General features: G+C 42.7%; 1 protein-coding gene across 1 annotated transcript in view; it reads left to right on the top strand.

Annotated features, from left to right (window-relative positions):
* slc25a21 (solute carrier family 25 member 21) overlaps positions 1-24,045 on the top strand; it is an 83,775-nt gene that overhangs the window by 55,279 nt on the left and 4,451 nt on the right. The window contains exons 4-8 of the mRNA XM_069721129.1: positions 11,909-11,992; positions 19,516-19,582; positions 20,479-20,538; positions 23,489-23,596; positions 23,709-23,873. Of these exons, the coding sequence (XP_069577230.1) occupies positions 11,909-11,992; positions 19,516-19,582; positions 20,479-20,538; positions 23,489-23,596; positions 23,709-23,873 (484 nt within the window). The remainder of the gene's footprint in view (positions 1-11,908; positions 11,993-19,515; positions 19,583-20,478; positions 20,539-23,488; positions 23,597-23,708; positions 23,874-24,045) is intronic.

The raw sequence follows: 24,045 nt of genomic DNA on the forward strand, positions 1-24,045 counted from the left end.
ACCCTACTCCTGCCCCCATTCACTACCTGTCAGTAAATTGTGCTGCTTTTTCTGTCATTTATGGCTGCAGTTTCTTGGTAAATAAATTGCCCGGCGTGCCTTTAAAAAAAAAAAAAAAAAAAAAAAAGTTAGGTGGTTGCACTTTAAAGGCAGTTGCCACCACCAGAACACAGAGGAGGAAACACACGGGGATGAAAGCCAAGGGGGCCGAGCGGCGTTTTGTATTAGTCGATATTCGATACTTTGAAGGCGTACGGTGTGATTTACGGTCACGTGTGGAGGCTCTGGGGGTTTATTACAGGTACGTCTCGAGCCCTCGCCCGTCCGTCCTCACACACGGGGTCAGGGTTAAAAGTGCACTCGCTATTTTTCTTTGTAACACTCGCCGGTAAAAGCTGCTTTAAAGCTGGACAGGTTTATCTGTTTGTTTTCTGTTTGTGTCGCCATGTTGATAGGCATTTTGGTTGCTGTGAATGGGGTCTGTGTAAATTGGTTCCTTTTGGTCTTGGCTCACAGGAAACATTTTTCTAACTGAATGCAAGAAACAGAATAGTTATTTCTGTTTATTTTAATTGGGAGCTTTAGACAAAGTCAGGAGAGTCTAAACAACAGGCGGTTACTGCAAACGAAGACACACACACACACACACACACACACACACACACACACACACACACACACACACACACACACACACACACACACAGAAACATGCAATGCCCTGTGTGCTTGCGTGCGTGTGTAAATATGCATGCAGTACTGTACATGCATGTTCACACACTTCACATCCACACATGAATTCATAAACCAAGCATACATACCAGCTAATTGGGACACTGAGGGAGCTGAAATCTATTAGCAGGAACCTTGGAGCCGAGACACAGACACACCTCCACTGGGTTTCTCTCTCTCGCGCTCTGTGTGTGTGTCTCTCTCTCAGGCATGGCTCTTATTAGGCACTGGCTCCTGCTTTAATGTCCACCGGTCCAAATTGAACGGCAACTGGAGTAAATTTACTTTTTTCCACCAACTCAGAATCAAAGGCTTTTTTTTTTTTTTTTTTTTCCCTTTGTTTCTCCCTTTTTCCTTTTTTTTTTTTTTTTTTTTGTGGAAAGGTAAACCTGACAAAATGTGTACCTGCTCGTTGGAGCTGATGTTTACCTATTTTTCCCAATGAGGGTTTATCTTTACTCTGCAGGGTGAGGGGAGCTGTGAATTTCAGCTGCAGCCAGTAGCCAAAAATCTGCTGTTATGAATCAACAAAATGGCAGGAGCATTTGGAAGCTTTTTTCTTTTAAACAAATACCGTTTCATCCTCCGAGTCAACCACTTTGGCAGATAGATGAAGAGCTGTGTTACAAAAAAAACCTGACGCATACCTTCACATGATTGATCGCTCCAAATCTGGACTGTTAAGATATTTTTGGCTATTACAATGGGGCCAGAGCCCGACTGATGTATTGGTTGGCTGATTTTATGACCTGTTATCATAGATATATCACTGTATAAGTCGTCCCATACAACGATATGAAAGCTTTATTTTACAAAACATAATGGAGTAAAATATGCTTGACGTGCATTCGAAATTGGTCTCTTTTTGTATAGCTGTTTATAAATATTAAATTCCCAGTGAAGTTCACTTTTTCAGTGCGCTGATTTCATGGACAGTAAACGGTAAAGCATTAAGTACAAGACATAAGCCCAGCAAAAAAATCCTTCCTTTATTAGGATTATATTGTTCAGTTGTTGTTCAGTCTGATTGAACTGACTGTAATTTGTGTACTGGGTTATACTGGGAGGGGTTCCTAATATTTTGTCCACCTGGGCTCTTCTACAAACCCAATTGTCTGCCAGTGAATGAGCGATGACGTATACATCATTGTTTGGCACAATTCCACGACTGAATTTTCAAATTAAAAGCCATTGTTTCAAAATAAAACCCCTGTGAGATTTCAAACATAGTCTAGCCATACGCTAGGAATAGGAAAGCACGACGAAAATCTTGTCACGATATCAAGTATTTGACTAAAACACACTGAGCATTGCTTCAGATATGGGACATAAAAGTAAAAATCTCGTCAAATGACTCGCAGTGTGTTTTTGCCTTTGTTGTTGCATTTTTACTCTGCGGTGTGCTCATTGACCAGCCGAGCTGTGACCCCTGTTACTCACCTTTGCTAACTAGTACATCTATCTTACATCTGAGGGACTCCTGCAGAGCCCACCTTCCATCACTTTGACTTACGCCCTCTTTCATCGCTCAGCGAGTTGAACTTTAAAAAAAAAAAAAAAAAAAAAAAAAAAATTTAAGATAAGCACGAGAAGCCATTTCATATGATCGTGCAACAAACGAGATGGTAGAGATTCTGAGTCTTGCTTAAGACTCTTTTTATAGAGAAAAATGGCTGTTAATAGCATCAGTTGTAGAATGAATTGACCATTATGGACAGTATTGTTAAAAGATAATACTTTTGTGAAGTGCAAATTTGGAAAATAATGAATTGTTGTGTCCAAAAGTAGCCATTCAAAATTCAAAAACGTTCTATTTACGTTGATATGAAACGGAGAAAAGAAGAAAATCTTGAAAAAATTGGAGTGTTTATTTTAAATTGTGAATGGACACACATGAGGGTGCACGTCAGGTTGGATGAAGACAATATAGACACAATTTTGGGGGGAATAAAGTACGGTATGTTGGAGAAGAGCTGCGTGCCATGATGGGCTTTTATTAACTATTTCAAGTTTAGCACCATTTTACATCTGGTTCTGGTTCTTGTGGGTTTTTTTGGTGCTTTAATACATTCAATCGAAAAATTCAAGTGAATTCAGAAATTGAGACATTTGTGTCATTGTGAGTCATAATCAGCCCAAAATGTAAACGTAGCATACTTCACACACTAAACAGTTAATTGCCCCTGACCCTGACACCCCCCCCCTTTCTGGGATATAGGGGCAGGAATGTGGAGGTGAAGATGGGGGGGGGGCAGTCGTCAGTTTAGCAGAGAGAGACAGTGGGACCGGAGTTACAGCTTTTCATTAACCTGGAAACCACCTAGTTACATGGTTCATGGGCTGGTCTCAGCTCACTTGGAGGTAACAAAGGGTGTCGGGCGGCACTTTCTGCAGGGGGCCGTGCGCTCGGGGCACCCCATCTGACTCTGATCAGGTTCTCCCTCTCATTAGAGGGTTGCACTGAGCCCGCGTTTCCCTTCATGTCGAGGTCCTGTTACATGGAGCTCCACCCTTATAAACATGCATGCGCAAACATACTCACACACATCTGAAAGCAGCTTCCCATCAAGCTCTTTTTTTTTTTTTTTGCTTCCGCCCAGATGGAGAAACCACGCCTTCCTCGTGTCTGTGTCTGCTTTGCCAACCTCTGGTGTCACGGTTGAACTTTTCGCAGCTTCCACAGTGCAAATATGATCTGATGTGTTTGCTCTTATGAGCCCCAAAAATGTAGTTCAAGCAATAATTCTTGCCTGAGCCGCTCCTTTTCCACCTCGGTTTGCCCTCTGCACCAACGCTTTCTTCCTCGCTGCTCCTGTCTTTCTGTCTCCCTCCTTTCTCACCATCTTTTTTTTTTTTCTAACCACTCTTCATCCAGTTTTTTAACTCCTCCCAAGAAATATGAATCGTTTCCTCTTTTTTTTTTTTTTTTACATTCATTTGCGGTATACATTTTTCAGCAACCATCTCAGTTATCCTTGTTGTTGATTCAACCACTGCCTTTGTTAACATAAACCTCATTATATAACTATTTCACCCATATTATGTGGAATTTATTGTTTAAACTTCCATCATTTCTCCTGGATTTGTTGAGCGAATATGTAATGTTTTGTTTAAAGTCCCTGTTGTACGTGTGCCTTAGAAGATCTGTATTGAATTGTGCAATTCTGTAAATTGTGTTGTATGACATGGCTGTCACTGCAAACCGCTAAGCTTGCCAGTAGCCCGTTTCAAGCCTGATTAGAAAAACCTGGTACCAGCCCTTTGCTCCTGGCCGTATCCATGGCAATGCTACCTCCGTTTGGTCGCAGCACGCATAAAAGTGTGAGCCGCTTGGGGGGGCTTGAAAGTGATCTTTGATGAGGGCTTTGACAGATGACGTCCAGTCGTTTTTAGGAGAACGCGTGACAGCGCCGATGCAGCGTACCTCCACCTCCATTTGCCCCCAACTGCTCGGTGAACCCCCGTGCACTTAAGGAGGAATCCCTGACACAACCCTCAAACAGCAGGGCACAAAGCAGCCAGCAGCCCGATGGCTGATCTTTCCTTGTAAAGGAGCAGGCAGGTCAGCGGTAGTCAAGCCGGCTCCTAATCCCCCCCGGCGCTGCGAGACTGCAGAGCAAGACTTTACTCACAGTGTAAAGCCAAACACATGCCGTGTACACACGGGATCAACCGAGCTCAGTCAGCGCAGCGCTTCGACGCAGGAGCGTGACTGAGTCGTGATTTCCAGTTGAAAAGGCAGAGAGCAAGTCCTTTCATGAGCGAGGCATAGTTGCAGAGCAGCATAGTTGGCAGGATTAAATACGATGCCTTCGCTTCCCCGCCATGTTCTCGTGGATGACTCGTCAATCTCAAGGATGAACAATATGTCTAAATTTGAAATAAAGAAGAATTACATCCATATTGAAGGATTCTGCTCTTCACAATTCATGCTCAGTTTCAATGAAAGAGTCCACAGAGATTAAATGAGGCAGAAATAAGGGTGTGGTGATTTGGGAGGGGGATATGCTGGTACATTCAACGCACACGCCGGTGACAGATCATCTTGTCACAGGCCTGCAATTAACATTTGTGGTTTTGTTAAATGTAACTGCAAATCTTTTCCGAAACCCAACTTCCGAACCTATATCTTTATTTGACATTACCAGAATTTTTCCATAACTTGATTTATACCGTAATTGACACGTGCGGATTTTGCAAAATGGTAGGAAAAAATATATCCTCGTAGGATCCTTCCATTCGTTTATGGGAGGGTATATTAGAATTTTCTTTCGTTTTGCTAGACAGTGCAGCAAGCCACTAATTATACATGACTCTCCTAGTCTGACTATGTTCCCATTAAGCTGCTTTGTTATCTTACCCCAGTAAACATGGGTGGCAATTTTCTTATCTTATTGTTGGGACCAACTTCCAACCGTTTTTGCACAATATTTTTGCTTTTTTTTTTTTCAAGACAGTCCTCTTTTTCTGTCAACACTGACTCTTCCCATTAATGTCTGAGATTACATTTTGGAAGCGTCACTTGTAGGGCTGTTTATTTATTCAGTGTTAAAAGTGACACAGAAATGTTGTTCGAATTAATCTAGTAAGACTCCCGTTTTGAAATGTTAAACTAAAACGATTTAATAAAGATAAATACCAGGAAAATGCCATTTAAAAACCCTATCCCATTACTTTTAATGTCGTGACAGATCTTGTAGATGTTGCTCGCAGATGTTGGACGTGTCACAGCAGTTACAAATGGATAACAATCGAGATGGAAATTTAAGAAATAGATAGAGGTGCACATAAAGAGCAGATGTGCATGTTGTAGTGGAGCACCTGTAATCATTATCAGTGAAGGGCTTCACATTCTACAACACTAATTATAGAGTTAAGGCATTGTGTGCTTTGATTTCACTAGACCCTGACTGTGCTGCAACCACAGTGCTGCCCCCCTGCTTCCCCATCTCAAAACTCCCATATGCACGTTTGCGCATCCTCTATTCCTCTTCCATCACCCCTTTTCCAACCCCTTGCCAGAAATGATTTCCACTTTGGAGTAACTTGTGAATACTTTCAGACCAGGCAAAAATTGTTGTCCCTATGGGACAACCTTGAACAATACATGAAGAAGCTGTAATGGCGTCGCGGTTCTTCAGTTTCCAGTTTCCATCTCTGCCCCAGTGGAACACCTCGGCTCCCACAGTCATTAAAACTGTTTAAGCAAATTAGCTTGTTTTTTAACCCAGACACAACCTTCTTCCCCTTTGTTCATGCAATTGTGATAATCTCTAACCAAAGTGTTGAACAAACACTTAAAGGCCCAGCATGGTTACTGCGGCAAATTGTGCCCGGCAGTGTGCAGACACCTTACAGCAATTAATGTGTATCTACTCACATGAGTCACGCTTTTGTCCTTGTGAGAGTTGCCATTAACCTCCAATAGAGCGCTGACCTTTGTGGGCTAGTAACAAGAAGTGCAAGAACCCTTCTTCCATAATTCTTCAACTTTGACTTGCCTTTCAGGCTTGTTTAAAAACCTTTGTGGGGGTTGTTACTTTCGTCTGTCTGCAACACCTACTGGATCCAAAATTCTGCATGTCGCTCATGCTGCACTTAATAACTGTGGCTAAAGGCTCAGTTCGTGCCCAGTCAAAGTAGTTCCAGCCTCAAATGGCCTCAATACTTCATCCTCCGATTTTATAGATTTAATAATACAAGTGGTGTACAGAGTAGTCGAATTCTTCCCGAAACACAGTGTTTGTCAGATAAATGATGAAAAGAAAGCTTAATGGAGAAAGAACAGACAAAGATGACAGTAGTGGTAGCCTCTTTATCAATGTATGGTTGGGTGCTCTGAGATGTAATGAAAAAGCTCAGAGTCTGCGCCTAAAACAACCCAGAAACCGTGCCTGATTTTAAATCTTGCCGCCAATGAACTCTGCCATCACACCACAGTTCAAGTCGTTTGCACAGAAATCTTTTCCTTCAGACGCCTCAGAACGTCACTTTTGAACTCTTAGACAGTCTGACCCTGGAGGACGAATTCATGGTGCACACACAACACTGGGAATGTCAAAGAAGACCCACCTGGTTTCACCCTCATCAGTCTGGGACAGGGACATTTTGATGTCACTCAAAGCACCTCTCATTGCTTCATTGGCCTAAGCTTTCAGAAGTTTTTTTTAAGGGTTTCCATTACTGATTTCCCAAGTTTGACACCATATTTAATGTGCGCTCTCTACCCAATTTTCAAGACAATGGTGAAATCGCAAATGTGCACATACCAGTGGTCACAAAAACATGTGTTGAACGGTGTTGATTTTAATCAAGTGATCGTGTGCCACAGGAAATGTCTCATAACTTTTTGATTGCACTTCATACATCCTGCTGATCAGTCTGTCTTTACACAACAATATTCCATGGTTCCGGTGTAATTACATATCAACAAACACATTAACCTATCGAGTTACAACTTTTTAAACAGAATTAAATCTATGACATGGACATGGCATGACTCAATTTCCAGAAACAATGAAGGCCTCTCTCATTTGTTATTAAGCATTTGCTTATTGGTGCCAACAACACAGTTCTAAGTCTTGTGCCTCTCAAGCCCGCACTGAGACGAGTCAGTGCAGTGTGGAAAGTATTTGGAGCAGTTTCCTTCTGTCTCCAGCGCACTGTGTTATAGCCAGTGGTTACCTGCTGTCAGGGGAGTCTCCAAAGTCCCGCAGCATTTCCTCACATCAAAGTGGCTGCTACTGTCCCAGGACCAGGACCAGCCGAAGACCAGGTTACTACAACCTAGCTTGTGATCCTCAGTCATGGCATTTATTTGTCTTGGTCCTTTCTTAATGAAGTTGCAGTCTTTGTCCCTGTTAGAGAAAAGTTATATAGGAGTTGTGCTGAAACTTTTTTTTTTTCTTTTGTCATGTAGTTATTGATGTGTACTTGCAGTGCTACTGAAAAAGATTTTACCATTTTTAGTTTTACTTTTATACCATGCCATAATTAAAACTAGTTTCAAACATTAACACCATAATTTCAGTTAACGGCATTTGGCAGAGGTTAAGAGACGGCAGATTAAACACCCCAGCAGTACTTTCGGTTATGCAACCACTTACTGGAAATGTCGGTTTGGACGGCTCATTTTTTCCACCTATCTGATCCACTTTTGCATCACTTTCTAAATTTGCCACAAGTCCACTCTGACATATAGAGCGATCTGTCCGTCCACCCGAAGTTTGTAATGCTTAAAACATCTTGAGTCTCCGTCTTGGACCGGCCCTGTCTAGCCCATCCTCGTGCTGTTTTATGCAGCTCTTTTCCTGCTCTTCTCCAGTAACACAGCCTGATCTCAGGTCACGGGGGTCACAGTATATGAGCAGACATCTGGACCAGCAAACTGATCCCAACATCACCACTGGGAATCATAGGAATCAGTTTTATCGGTGCGAGAAGGAATCCAGAATAACAGAAGGATGTTGTAGTCCCCTTTTTTTTTTTTCTTCTTCTTCTTTTTTTTTTCTTAACAGCCAGAGTAACTTTTTTCTCCTTTTCTCTCCACACACACCACAGCCTCCTCCATAACCTGGGCTTTCCCAGATCCAGTAGGTGCTGATGAAACTCAACCTGGCCTGGTCCAGATCAAGCTCTGGCAGCCTGCCGTGTCACAAGCGCCAAGGGTTTATCACTTCCCCTCTGCTCCCATCTCGCATCTTCCCCTCGACTTTATTTTCCTATTCCTTCCTCCAAAGTTCTGTCTTTATTGGCCCCCTCATGCCGGGCTCCTTTAACAGTTTTGTCATAGATTTCATAAATCAATATCTGTTTACCTTAATTATTATTTTTCTCGTGTTAGTGGACAGAGCAGAAGTTTATGCCGTTTTTATGAATAAAACACACTTCTTTTCCTCAGTGCGAGTCGGTCTGCTCTGTTGTCAACAACAGTGAGTTGTCAAAACAAGCAGACATTGAATCCAGAGGGGGATCCACTTATTTTTGGTTACACTCTTCACCCCCGGAGCAAGATTGAATGGCTGAAGTCATGATTGGCGGCATTTGCCATGTTGGACCATTTAGGTCGGGAAAAAGCGGTCTTAACCTCATGTACCAATGCAATGGACTTTTACCATCTTTATGATCCTGCTCATTAAAATTAACTGTCTGGTTGTAAAAAATTGATTTCCCCTTTATGTTGCCTTCTGGATTGTCTTATGCACTTCAGATCTAGCATGAGAAATTGCTCGACTCTCATCCGTCGTCGTCGTCCCCCCCCCACCCCCGGTGAATTCGGTTCTTCTTTTTCTTTCATTGTATGTTTCATTTCTCTCTTCTTTTTTTGGCATTCCAAGAGGCAGGGCATGAATAGATCAAACCTCTCGCTGTGGCAACCGCTCCAAATACACAGCAAAACACATAACTCATCACGTTCATTCTTTGGAAAGAAATTGCACAATTTGAAATATTATAGTATAATAGATAGCTAAAACCTGATTTAGACTAGGTCATTACCTCTCTATCTATCTATCTATCTATCTATCTATCTATCTATCTATCTATCTCTGAGTGTTAATGTAAATGCCAATCTGTCTTAATAGCCATAAAAATGATTTAATGTCGACACGATTAGATCCTAAATCTTAAATAGAGAACAAGTCATCAAACTTGCCTCGCTACGAGTGCCTCTGAGGGGATAACCCTCATTTACTAGGGTATATTTTTAAGAGATCTCCTAAAGAGCGTGGACTGCCCTTTTAAAAGTTGGCCCATCAAGCCCCTGCCTTTTGATCCACCTAATAACCCCTCCTACCCCAACCCCTTCCCATAGGCATTTTTTTTTAGCACGATCATTAATGATCCTCACCTCAACATCTCGGCTTCTCTGAGGTGACAGCCCGTCTTGTTGGTCCCCCTGTTCGAGCCCATTACCACCGGGCTCTGGGAGCGGACACGGTCCGCAAAAGAGCCCTCAAACACAGCGCTGCTGTCCATAAAAATACAAAGAACGGGGCTCTGGCCTTCCACGCCAGCCTCATTTACCTTCTTGACTTCTTTGCGGATGCCTAGCGTTTTGCACTTTTACGGGCATCGGAGGTCAGGTGGACGAGGTCTTGAGGATTATTTACCCCAGAGTGCTTGTCTCGTTCGCAGGAGCACCTACGTGGCCTCTCCGTCACCCTCACCTGGGCACCTCTGGGCCTGTAAAGCACAAAATACAGAAAGATGTGGGTGGGGTGGAAAGGGAAGGGGAGGGGGGGTCTTCATGAACTCACAGATCTCATCACCTCTTGAGGAGACTGTATCTATGTTCGCTTTCACTGATGATTGAAGAAGAATCCTCCAGGCTGCGTGTTTTAAAGGAGCCCCAGGGTTTTCCTTGTGTCTGCAGAGTTTATGATCCGCATGGCTGACTCCAAGGCCAGGCGAATCTGCCAGAGCCATATAGAGGATATCTTTTTGCTCGTCTTCAGCCAGCCAATATATCTTCTTAGTCACCAAGGCCTTATTAACAGAAACTAGAGCTTTCTTTTAGTCAGCACAAATCTGCAAAACAGGACATCCAGTCACTGAAGTCTTATTTTCCGCTGTTGGTTGCCGCGAAAAAAGCAACATTAGCAGCTTCCTAGCCAGGGGCCTGACAGTTCCCCTGTTGCCACAACTTCTTATAGTCCTCCCTATTATCTCCTACTCCCTGGGCCTTTTCTGTTTGGTCCCTGGCTTTTATGGCAGGGTAGAAGAGGGCCATGAGGAAATGAGGTGACCCCAGGGTCACGAGCGGGAGTCAGGGGGCTGGAACCGGACCGCGGCCCCGCCAACCCCACTCTCTTCGGGGCCGGTTCGGGTCGAAGCAGGGCGAGGCAAAAGGAGACTGGGGACAGGGGAGCCTTTCCATCCGTGACCCTGCCATCACATGACATTAATTAAGCCCGATTTGAATTTGTTTACAAGCCCCAGTCGTCTTAAATCTTCTGGGGCTTTGCCACCCCGCCCCCACCCCCAGTACCCCTTTCTCCACCATCCCCTCATACCTCAAGTCCTTCTTTTCTTCTTCTCTTTTAATACGGTGTCAGACATCTATTTATTATGCTGTTTTAACTGCTTTTCAGGAGCGAGTTACAAGCTATTTGGGAATCCACCAAATAGGATTTGAGGGACACCCCTCTAAGATGTTAATCTGTTAGCGATATGAAAGGCCGCTCACCCCACTAAACCCCCCCTCCTCCGGTGGAACCCGGGAGCTCTTTATGGCCCCATCAGGCACCCACGTGGACGACTTACTGCTGACCTCGTGACCTGGCAGTTGAAGCCATATGAGGAGGGAATCTTTCTCTTGTCCCGTTACCTCCTGCTCCCTCTTTTCTCGTGTCTCTGTTTCTCCCCTCAGAATTTCCGATGTCTTATTTTGTTTTGTAGGAAATTTATTTGACTTCCTGAAGTTGTGAACGTGTACTTTTATTGTTGTGTATCATCGAACTTATTGAATCAGGCCATTTTGAGTTTTTCTTCTTTGCCGTTTCCTTTTTTTGCTATTTTTTTTATCTACGGATCTTAAGCTATATAATGAGATCTCTTATCATCAATACCTGAAACTCTTTACCCCTAACAAGCATTATTCTATTCATTCTTTCACCCCAACTAGTCTCTCATGTAAAAGATTTACACGCCACTCAGCAGCCTTTATTAGGGAGGTACCTGCATGTTTGCTATACAACAAAAAGTCCCTCGACTGGCTCCATCATATTAAAAATTTACACGTAACTGAAGAGCTGTTACAATTGGCTTACTGGCATGTTAGTGGCCGAAAAGCTGGCTGCATATAAGGCCTGGTGCCGGGGTGTTGGGTGGCTAATTGGATCGCTTGGGTTAAATAAATGTTTGAGTTCTCCCCTGTGCTGAGGGGGACCCGGTGGTAGGAGCCTCTCATCTCAGCAGAGGAGGGGGAGAAAAAAAAAAGGCAGATTAAAGGGAGAGGCGGAGAAAAGTAAGGAGCAAAATGAGCTCATTAATGATAAGATCAGATTTGTTCTGAGTGTTTAGGACACATGTCGCAGTGTGACTTAGAAAATGAGTACAATGAAGAAAGAAAATAAAGGAATAGCTATGATAGAAGGCCATTACAGAGTAAATACTAGAGCTGCTAGTCTGAATATTTAAAGTGATAGAAGCTTTAATGAGGGCTTTGTCATTGCAGGTTCCAGATCCAAAGAGGAACCAGCGACCCAACCAGCTACAAGAGCCTGAGCGACTGCTTCAGGACGATCTTCCGAAATGAAGGGTAAGTCATCCACAACAGTCGTTGCAAAGTACAGCACGAAACAAAAAAGATTTAAAAAAAAAAAATACGTCAGTCATGAGTTTTGTCCTGTTTCCCTGCATATGAGAAGCAGGAAGGCTGATTACAGACGGTTTAGTGTTAAAATAATAAATAAAATAATAAATAATAATAAAATAAAAATTTTCCTGTAGAGGTTAAATTCATTTCTTTTCAAAATGTTATTTGTTTCTCAGGAGTCCATTTGAGCAAACTCAAAGAAACAATGAATTCATCTGCATAAAAACGATCCCCAAAAAATGTAAACAAACAAGGGGGTACATGTTGCTTTATTTAAATGTACGGTGGCAGAGTGACCTAGTAGCTTGAAAGCTGAAAGCGTTGCAGGTTTGGTTTGCTTTATAACGGTGGGTGTTTTCTGCAACATCCTGCTGCAAACCCCTGAACGCTCCTTCGTATCTCCCCCTGGATAAAAGCAGACTAGCTACAGACAGTCGGCCTTGCCTTGCCTCGCCTCGCCTCGCCTCGCCTCCCTCCCACTCCGCCTGCCCTGTGACAGGTCCGTGAGACAGTGCAGGCGTAGGAGAAAGTGGTTGCCACTCGCTCTGTTTACGGCGAGTCGACAGCTTTACTGCGGATATAAAGTTGATCTGCTGCGAGGTGTGAGCGAGCGCGCGGCGAGAGGGCCGGCCAGTGACAGTTGGAAATCCTCAGTTGGCTGCAGTTCAACAGATGCAGCTATGCTGCCTGCAGTAGCTGTGCCCTCTTCACCTCACACACACTCGCACACCATGACTTTTCACACCATTGTGTCTACATGCTCTTCGGGCGTGTCCTGTGGGAGGAGGTCCGTCTGAATTTCCAGAGAACTCTGGGACAATCAAGTGCTTGCCAAATCACATGGAATCCATAACGTCACCATAAACTGAGAGCTTTTTGACGGTGAGCTCATCGAACAAAAGACTCCCCGAAGACAGAAGATCCACTTTCTTGTCGACCAATTATCATTGATAGTATATTTTTGCTGAGTCTATAATCACTCCCCAGTAGCACATTGCGGATTACCTCCAGGCCAAACCACTTAGTTATAATTTATACAAATAGAGTCAGGCCCCCTCTCTGTTGTAGAATTATTATTAAAAATAAACATCTCCCGTCAGCTCGTGGCAGCACTCCGCTAACACTGGGCCTCGCTCTGTCTGAGGCGATGAGCGAGGAAACACGAGCTCTCGACTCGAGCTCAGTGATTAAACAGAAGAAAGAAGCCTGGACAAAAACGACCTGTATGTTTACAAGAAGATGCACGTGAGCACTTGTCGATGACAATTTAAAGGTAAAATTTCACTTTAGGTTGTCGTAAAGGCCATAAAACAAAGCATGAGATCCATGTTGCTGAGCTCCCGAGTGTGCGACAGCGTGAACTGTGCTCACCGCCACCCGGTTGTGTATTTCCTCACCGGCCATGCTGCTTTATTTTTTTTCTGTTGCATGAGGGTGCAAGCAGCATGGAGCAGCATGGAGCATGTGTTAAGTGTTTCCGTCTGGAGGCAAACAAAAAGACTCTTGATTCTGGAGCATTCTTCACCGGTGTGGTATTCAGAGACTGGGTCGGGACCCAAAGCACGGACACAGAAATATTAAAAGAGGGGCCGCGTGCGTTACCGGGAGAACGTGAACATTACTGTAGATCGGTGACTAATGCTTCGAACGAACGGCTGCACATTTGGGAGGGGTTGTTTTGGCTCCAGCTGGGACCACCCATGCAAAAAAACAACAACATACATCCATGGAAGTGTGAAGAAGTTCAGATAAGCGTGTCCTCCAGATTACGTATATGTCGCTGCAGTCAAACAGAAATGATTTGTATGAAGCAGCCGTTGTGTTAAAGGAGTAGGTCAACATTTAGGTCATCTTAAGTATTTTAACTCGGCTATTTTTTTAAGTGTGCCTTTACGGGACGTCCTGTAAAGGCACACTTTTATTTTTTAGTTAAAACCTATTTTTTACACAAGGGCACTCTTAATTACTGATTTATTTTTTTCTACACTGTTGTTTTACTTATTTTACTCTACGTAATATGTAGCTCCTTTTTCTTCGCACATTTCCTTCCCAATGATGTATAACTTTGAATTTTTTCTAAATAATTTTTACCATTACCATTTTTATTTTGCCTTGTGCTATATAAATATTATTATTGTCTTTTTTGCTGATGAAGACAGAAAATGTTCATTAATGAGCTTTAATAATGCTGTTACAGGGAGAGACGGTATCGTTTCCCTCTGAGAGAACCAGGCTAGCTGCTTTCTCTGATTTCCAGTCTTGATGCAGAGCTAAGTTAACCGACTGCTGGCTTTACATTTGGCACCTGACAGACATCAATCTAACCATCTAACTCTCTGTAAGAAAGCTAATAAGAGTATTTTCTAGAATTATATATGTAAATCTTTTAACGGTATGATTTCGCTCTAAAAATAAGATCAAAATAACAATCCTTAAAAAGATCATTTGCTATTTAATCTTATGGCCTGCACCAAATTCACCAAAATGTGACTGAATATGAACATTTGACAACTCAAGACATGTACTGTTGCTTCATATTGCCAGTGTATGGAAGAATGTCTTGCCATATAAAAAAAGATAGTTTTTGTAAATGTTATTTTTAACCTTTACACTGCTTCGGTGATTTCTACACAAACAAGAGAAACATTTTTATTGGTGCCTTTTATCCTGTGAATCCACTTGTGATTCTGCCGCACTGTCCCTGTTAGTGACAAAGTCATAGTTACAGTAGACATTGAGAAAGTGAAAATATTTACAGATGAAGCATACTGGTTGTTTACATGTTAAAATGTTCCCCGGGGCGGCTCATGTTTCCGGTGGCTATCTTCAAAGCAGTGCTGTGTGAATATTGTTTTCCAAAGTTGCAAATGATTTGCAACTTTGTGCATTTGCATGTATTTTTTTTCTTAATTGGTCAGTTTGTTTAATTGGCCTGGTCTGTCGTTCTGACACTCCTCTCCAGATGGATGGAGGCTGTTAAAAAAGGAAAGGTTTATGAAAATGAAAGCCAAATTATACCCACAAACACACACCTACGGACACACACACACACGCACACACACACCCATGTGGCTCCCCTCCGTCCCTCACTCTGTGTTGGCAGGCTATTTGTTTAGGAAAGACAAAAAGGGACTTGGTGTGTACTTTACATTGGCAGTCAAATAAGGATTCAAACGATGGCCACTCACTAGAGGCCATATTTGTTCTGTAACAAATTTCACTCCTCCTTCATTACCTGGAGGCTCCGCAGCATGACCACTCCCGGGAAATCTGTGGCCACCATTTGCATGGACAAAGAGAGTCGAGGGAAGGGCCTTCCGCCTGACTGAAATAACTTGTTTACACAAACGATACGATGGATTCAATTTTGGTGTCGAGGAGGGATTGTCCTCAGCGATAATCGCTTTTTATGAGGGCTCGATTACCCAGAGCCGGTGTCACTCGTGTAACTTCAGGTGTTGATCAAATAGGTTGGCTCTGTCACCTGATGACAAAATGTTTAGATAATGAGTTGTGGTTCACTGCTGTTTTTGGATGCTGGCCCTCGCTGCTGTGGACTCGGTGTAGGTGTAACGGCCTGTATGCTATCGGGTTCTGTTCAGTGTGCCAGCAGCAAAAATATTTACACTTGTTCCCCAATCAGCCAAGATCATCTCTGTTGACTCTGTTGCCACAACAGAGCTGCTGCTGCTGTTCACAGGATACAGTCGGTCACGCCATGTTGTCCTTCCTGTCCACAGACCTGTGTTCAATATCAATATACACTCTTACTCCTTCTCTCCACACGTCACCTGCAAGCACCTTAGTTGATGCTTCCGTGAGCATTTACAGATCAATTCTGCATTTACGATGTCAGTTAATGATAAGGCTGCTTTTATTCTATAGTTTTTTTTTTTTTATTGTCGATAGGTCTCCTGAAAAGTCCTAAACTGACAATGCAGTAGTTCGTGTCTCAATACAGTAGTAGTTCCTGCTTATTGTCTCACACTCACAAACCCATTTATTCCATTTGTGAAACTGTGAATATACAAATGTATATCTGGAATACAAATGTAGTTTTTTTTCTAACAATTGTTGTTGTTTTTTTTTAATTAAAAAAAAAAAAAGCCCACATAATATCCTAAACCAGCTTAGCACTAATGTTTTTTGAGATCATCACTCCAGGAGCAAATGAGGCATTTTCAGCAGCGGATTAACACACATTTTTGGTGCTATAGTACGAGTTTTTGTTTACAGCTGCAGGACAGTGTATTTTCAATTGACTCTAAATAAACTGCAGTTCCCATGTTTGTTATGATGAAGGAATCTTACCTCGTGTGCAACACTGAGGCTCACTCATGTGTTTTTAATAGTTTTTGGAGGTCAGTGCCACAGACAAACAAAGCACAGTTCATTGATGTTTAGGCTTAGGTTTAGGCCTTTCATGGGATTTGTTGATAAAGATAAATGTATATTGGATTGGATTTAGAGGTTTGTTTTTTTTAACTGCTCATTGAGTCTGACAGTACAAGGGGAGGGTAATGCTAAATCAGTAGAGCTCTCCTTTAACCAACTAGTCAGGACAAATTTAAGAATACAACTGGGCCGCTTAGATTCTTTAAAATATTTTCCATAAAGTCCGTCATGCTAAATAATTACACTGCTGTCCAGGAAGATTTGAATGTTTGTGGACGAGTTGCATATTTTGCATTTTCCATATATAGAAATTATGTGCTTGTGGAAAATGTCCCATTGGTAAATAAACAAGGAAGTGTGGACATCTGAAAAGCTTTTGACAGCTGCTGACCACAAAAAAACAAAAACATAATTCTCCCATAGAAACAGGTTTGTTGACTGGTCCCTCAGCTTCACCATCTGAAACCCTCTAAACTAAAGGGAAAAAAATGGTGGTTTCAGAAATTTAGAGAAACATCACAATATAAATATTTGTCAGAAAAATACACAGTATAATGTGTCGCCATGATGAATGCTGCCTATTTATCTGCTGTATTAAAATACTCGAACCACTCGGATATCGGATCGCCCCTGGTCAGAGTGCATATCACATGGGAGCGGTGAGCTACCCCATTTGATTCCAGGCTGGCTCTACCTTTACTGTATGTCATTCCACTGCTCTCTTTCCCAACATTTCCTGTGTGTCTACTGATCCTATCTAATAAAGGCAAAATGCCGCCAAAAAAAAAAAAACCCACAACCGCTACTATTCCTCGTCTTTGATTGGTTAATCATTTAAAAATGCACAGGGGTGGAGATAATATTTGAATTGAACCCTGCAGCCCTTTATACGTATTTATTCGTTCTAAAATGTGAGATGATGTTATCTTTACTGTTTCTCTTGTTTAAAGATTTAGACCTGTTTTACCTGTTTCACACCGAGGCAGTCCCTTTAAAACAACATTTAGAAATGTGAGCAGGGGAAAAGTAGTTAGCTGTTGCTAGTGACAGTTTGTTATCAACACAAAGGTATCTGATGCTTCAGGTGCGCTGTGTTTCAGTCCTGAGTTTTTCCTGAGCAAAGTTTACACAGAAAATATTTAAAAATCAACCAACTGCCTGTATAATTTCCTTTGATTGACATGTGTAGTTTACACTAACGGACAATTTCAGACAAGTTCAAAGAAATAAACTATTCCGCCCATGTTTTCACTAAATCGAAAGCCTGTGGCAAATGTGTGTGCGCTCTTCTAAATGTATACGAAACATACTTTGTTCCCCCTTTACAAAACAAAACCTGCAACTGTCTTTTTCCTTGTATACAGCAAAGACTGATCAGGCATCTGGGTGAATATACAGTATACGATGTACGTTTTCCACAGTTGGTCACATTAGTACCTCATCGTGATTCAGAAAAATAAAATGTAGCTATAAAGTATGTGCGTTTTAGAAACATCCCATAAATGTGTGAATGTATAAAACTAACAGTTCAACCAGGCTGGCCTTTTAATCTCTAGATGCATTGCAAGGGATTGTTTTCTTAAAGAATAAAGCCTGTGTTTATATGTAGGCATGCATCTCAATATACATAACTCACTGTATCGTTTTTATTATTTTTCCTGGCTCCATGTGTGCTTTAAGTCATTGCTGGACGTATGATTGAGCAAAGGCAAACTCCCAAATTGACTAAAATTATACAGCTACCGTGTTTTGAAATATGCAGAGTATCAAATGCTGAAAAACACTCTTAAATCATTTTCCCAGCATATTCCAGCAGAGCATGTTGACCAGGGTTTGCGGTTTGAAAATGTATCTCAGTAGTGATGTTGCCAAACAGCAGCAATATATTTATGGTTTCCGTTTTGTGAGCTGGGTATTGGTCCTGCAGTTTGCACTGAATATTTGGTATTGTCAGAGATCTGATTGCTGTTCTAGTCATACTGTGTATCTTTTAGAAATTGCCGTAACACCGGGTTTGCAAATTTAAACTGGAAATCCTTAAAAGGTAACTCGACAAATTCTATGTCTTCTTAGGCTTCTGAGGAACAAAAGCTTGTGTTACAAAAGTTTTTAGAAATCAACCAATTTAAGGGACTAAATGCAGTTTGTGCTGGCTCAGTTTGGACTAGTACTGTATCTTCTTTATATGTCTCTAAATTGCCTGTTTTTAAACCTAATAATACCAGATGCACAATTTGCATACCTTTCAGACTAGATGGGACATTTGCGTGCTCCTCCCTTTAGAGCCAAATACAAGATGAGTACGGTTTTTGGTGACGCCATTGGAGTTTTTTTTTTTGTTTGTTTCCTGTGGCTACGGCCAGTGTGACCAGGCTGTACACCAAGCGGCAACGTGCAGTTCCTTGAATGGCCACTTAATGCTGGCTCCAAAATGGAGTCAATCCTCAAAGACCCTCCTTGTTAAAATGACCAACTTCACACCAGAAATTAACATGTTTACACCCTGCTACAAAACACATTTTTGTTCTCTGTGGCATGTAGAACACCCGTCCGTAGCGTTAACGTTAGGCTCGGGCAGGTCCGATCTGAGAGTCCAATGTTCAAATCGTTGCAAAAGTAAAACTCAACTAGTGTTCTTTTAGGTAACGTAAGCAAGTGACTTGCATAACGTAATGTATTTAACTTTCGTAACGTCCTACAAATCATGTATTTGAACCCAAAGCATGATCTTTTCCTTACCCTAACCAAGGAGCTTTGGTGCCGAAAACCAAATAAATGATTTTGCTGCCTAAACATAACCAAGTAGTTTTGGGACCTAAATGAAGCGAAGTAATTTTGGTGGCTAAAACTAACCAAGTATTTTTAGTGACTAATCCTAACCAGGTTGTTTTGGTACCTAAACCTGAGCAATTGAAGGCGTACTTCTTTTTAGATATAAATTACACAACTGTTAAAGTTCTTGCCCTAGCTGACTTTGTCTTGCAGATATGAACTGAAACCCAGTGGCTAAAAGTAAACAAACACCGCCAGATTTCAGAGGCCCAGCAACATCATATTTTCTCTCTCCACAGAGTCTTGGGCTTCTACAAGGGAATCCTGCCTCCGATTGTGGCCGAGACGCCAAAGAGAGCAGTGAAGGTGAGATAAAAGATGTACATGTTTATTCACAGAAAGCAGATCCTAAGAGCTGCATCACCTTCTTGAGAAGCCGCGAGGCTTGATGCAGCGCTTAGGATCTGCTTTCATGGTGGACCGCTCCACTGCCATATGAAAACACTCCAAACCGCAGTTGCTCTAACATGGTACACACGTGCTGATTAAACACACGACGCCCTCTGCCATGTCTGCCTCCTCAGCCACTCCTGTTTGTTCTGCTGGCCCACCAAATATTGACTTACAAGTGTTAACAGCAAGTCATCTGCTGAGCGCCATATTTTGATACGAGCAGGGAGGCTTCGCACGTCTCGCCTTGCACGAACGTCTAATGGGGTGACGGAGAGATGGTGGGTGTGTGGGTGGGGGGGGGAGGGGGGGCGCAGAGGTGGCCTGAAGCCTGGCATGGAGCTACTCTGTAATGAGATGCTTGAGACAAGGATGTGTGAACTTTAAAAGTAAGCACTCACACTGAGAAGATGGGGTAATCGCTCACACAGACGCGAACAAAGCTCGCTGATGGTGAGAAATGTCTGGAGCGAAGAATTAAAGCAAATTAAAGCTGCGATTAAGACGCCTCTGCGGGCATTTTGCCCTTTGCTCAGATAAACAAATCAGTGGATCTGTCTCCTTCTCAGACTGTACGTTAGACATTTTCGCTTTCCGCAGAGATTAAGGTCTAAAATTTGAAGTAGTAGCGTAATTTTCATGTGATTTCCCCCTTTTCCTTTCGAGGGCTTTTAGCTCCTTAACCTTAGCTACATTTAAAAGCATATGTCGTTATTTACATTTACGTGGGTGTGTATTTGTGCAGGGGATGTCAGTTTATGAAGTCACCGTGACTTTCTGACAGCTCATTTATCCACATCTCTCCTCTGCAGTTTTTCACCTTCGAGCAGTACAAGAAGCTCCTGAATTTGACCCCTTTGTCTCCTGGTGTGGTGAGTCTTAGCGCAGAAACACCTGAATACACTCTCGCTTGAAAAAATAAACACACGCACACACACAGGACCAGGAAGAGTGTTACACCCGGTGTCAAAAGTCAACATTTCAGCTCTCCGGCCACGTTTTTAAAACAAAGACAAATGCCAAGAATAATTTCACCAGCCAAATTAATTCATATAAATGTAAATGTTCCTAATGTGCAGTTTCCAGTGCTGTTTCATGTACAAGTTCAAGTTATGCATGAAAACATTAAGGAGAGAAATTACTGCTCATTTTATATATTTTATCTTTGTCTTCTTCCTCTTTGTGTGGCAACTAATGCGTTAAGCATAACATATTGTTTTGTACTAACCTTTGCGAGAGTTTATTTATTGTTCAATATTAGTTTGAAAAACACAATACAGCTTTTCAGCCTCATCATAAAGCCATTTCACTTTGGACAGGATAGAAAGAAACGTTCCTAAATAGTGATTATGAACACTTTTGATAGATGTTGATCACGTATGGAAATCCTTCTCGATGACTAATGGACACATTGAAATGTGTAACATTAATGGTATAATGAACTAACAGCCTGTAACAAAGGGTGTAAACCACTCAACATACAAGGGCTACCTAGGTTTGTGACGAAGTCTTGAAATCGTCCGGGAGAAGAGTTCTGAGTGACATTCGCATTTCTGATGGGCCCGAAAGTCGCTGTCCAAAACTGGAAAAGGCGAATCGGGTCAGGCGCACTTTGACATTCACAGGGTTTTGCACTGTGTATTGATCCCACGGGGTCGGACTATCAACAACCCAGTTCGACGGTGATGTTCTGAGAGAAGCGCATTTGGTGCAAACGACCTGAACCTCGACGCAATGGCGCGATGGTTGTCCAGCATGACAACACGCTCACAGCTCATTTAAAAAAGCGCATGCGTTTCTCGCCCACAACACAATCACAGTAGCTCCCCACCACTCCTACTCATCGGATTTGGCTGCCTGCGACTTTTCTTTGAAGTGCGCTTTCTGCTCGGGTTTCAGGTGTGTAAAGAATCGTTGACGTACCCGGACCACTGGTCACAAAAACATGTGTATCTCAGTCGCTGATTTTGGTCAAGCAACGAAACTTGGAGTACTTACTCGCGAAGGTTATTGCCTCTCTGTGTTTAGTGCACGTCACGGTGCTGTACACCATTTGTGCCCAACAGGAGCAGTCTCTAAACTTTCTAATCAACCCTCGTAATATTCAGTAATCTGTGTGATTAGAACTGGCAATGTGACGTTCAATCGTGTTTTCTAACTCCTTGAACACAACCTGAACGTTCCCGTTTCACTTATCGTAGGAATTCGATGTATGAAGTAGTATTTAAATAGCCTCCTTTGTTGTGTGGTTGGGTGTGTAGTTGACGCTCCGTTGGGAGATCAGCTGTGCTCTAGGTGGCATTAAGGACTTCATGTCTCTGCCTGAACCCTTTTGCTGGATGAGTTTCATTCCAAGCAACAGAGCAGTCGCAAAAAGTTTACAGAAGTTGGTTCAGTGTTGCTCTGTGTTATTCAGTGTAACTGGCAGCATGTCAGGAGACATTTTTATTACATTTGAATATTTTGTTTGAATTTTATTGGTTTGTAGTGTAATGAGGAAATTACTTAGCCATTGTTAATTGAGGAGACCTGGTTGCACCACAGGCCATGAACATACAAGCAGCTTCCTCCTTCCTAAGTGATTGGTTTTCTGTTATATTGCGTCAGAGTTTTAAGCTAGACAGATTCACAGTGCCTGGGCGCGGCCACCACACACCACCTATTCAGGTGGTAGCCAATGTCAGCCATGATGGATGGCTTACCTGCAACTCGGTGTCAGAGCCGCCCCGGCACCGCGAATATCCCCAGCTTGTTTTTACAGCCATTGTTGGAGAAATGTGTACCTGTTCCATCCATCATGCTTTCTTGCCCCTCCTCCTCCTCCAACTCACTATCTTCTTCCTGCCCTTCCTCAAGTGCCTCAAAACCTCATTTCCCTCAGAGGCCCTCGCGTATCAAGTGCTGTAATCACATCGGATGATTAGTGCGAGTGAATTGCAGATTGGTTGTGAATGTCTCTCTCTCTTTCTCTCTTTCTCTCTCTTTCTCTCTCTCTCCTATTCAGCGTGGCACAGCTGAATGCCTTCACGCTGATTAATGAGGACACACATAGTAATAATACAAATAAGGAATTAAAACGTGGCGGGCTGGCTGTGTAAACATCGCGAGGCATGTCTGAGAGGATGGGTCCCGGGGCTCTGACAGCAGAATAAAGAGGCAGGAAGAGTAATGAGCTATAGACACGTTCTTGACATGTTCCCATTACGCCTCACTCTGAGCATGCACACACACACACACACACACACACACACACACACACACACACACACACACACACACACACACACACACACACACACACACACACAGACAAACATGCAGAGATGTACTGCCCAATGCAAGTACATGTTGTGTTGCAACATCCACACTTTGAGGTATATACACATGTAGTTACATCTTACATTGCAAAGGATGGCAAGATAGATTAAACTGCTTTGTTTATTAGAAAATACTAGATTTTTACAAGTTCTTTGACTTTCTCGATTATAATTTCTTCCAACTGCTTTCCTCTCTCTCTTATCTGTCATCTGACATTTTGTCAAATGCTAACAAACACAGGTGCCTTGTGTGTCATCACGCATTAGTCAGGCAACAACACTGCCGGCCGTGACAGAAACAAATATCAATGCTAGACAAGACAAAGAGACTCCGTGGAACTAGTTTATAAAAAAAAAAAAAAAATAATTAAACTACGATTAGGCACCGAGCTCCTGTAGACCGGACATGTTGTCAAACTTCCTTGTCTGCATTATGTTTGTCCACTCTTCTCTGTCTCTACCCAGATATTACCTCAGTCCTAAATCATGTCCATCTCCCCTCCAGGCGCTGTCTGCAGCGGGGCTTGGTGCGGGCTTGACTGAGGCTGTCGTCGTCAACCCGTTCGAAGTGGTGAAAGTCAGTCTGCAGGCCAACAGAGATTCCTTCAAAGAGGTCGACAGAAATAAAATACTGTCTCAACTTGTAAATGGTCAGTAATGTGCACGTTTCTCAAAGAGAAGCTCTTTGACACTTCTTTTCTTTTGAATTCATTCCTCCAATACAGCAACCTTCCTCTTTTGCCCAAGCGAGACGCATAATCAAGTCAGACGGCTTCGGACTGAAGGGCCTGAACAAAGGACTAACGTCAACACTGGGACGCCATGGAGTATTCAACATGATCTACTTTGGCTTCTACTTCAACGTCAGGGATGCTATCCCTACCAGCCCGGTAATATGCCTGTCAAGATCACACTCTGACCCGTTTTGGATTTTGCCGAAGACAAGTGACAGACTTGTAGCTTTGCTTTGGAGTTGGTAACCTTGACGATGCCTAGTTTTTTCTAACCTCGAGCTATATGATCTGCACGTGTCCCAGCCACCTCGCCAGAGGGGAATAGCAA

Source organism: Brachyistius frenatus, unplaced genomic scaffold (genome assembly GCF_029030835.1).
Source record: "Brachyistius frenatus isolate BFR_SWC_R1_liver_20210118 unplaced genomic scaffold, ASM2903083v1 Contig_257, whole genome shotgun sequence".
Lineage (NCBI taxonomy): Eukaryota > Metazoa > Chordata > Actinopteri > Embiotocidae > Brachyistius > Brachyistius frenatus.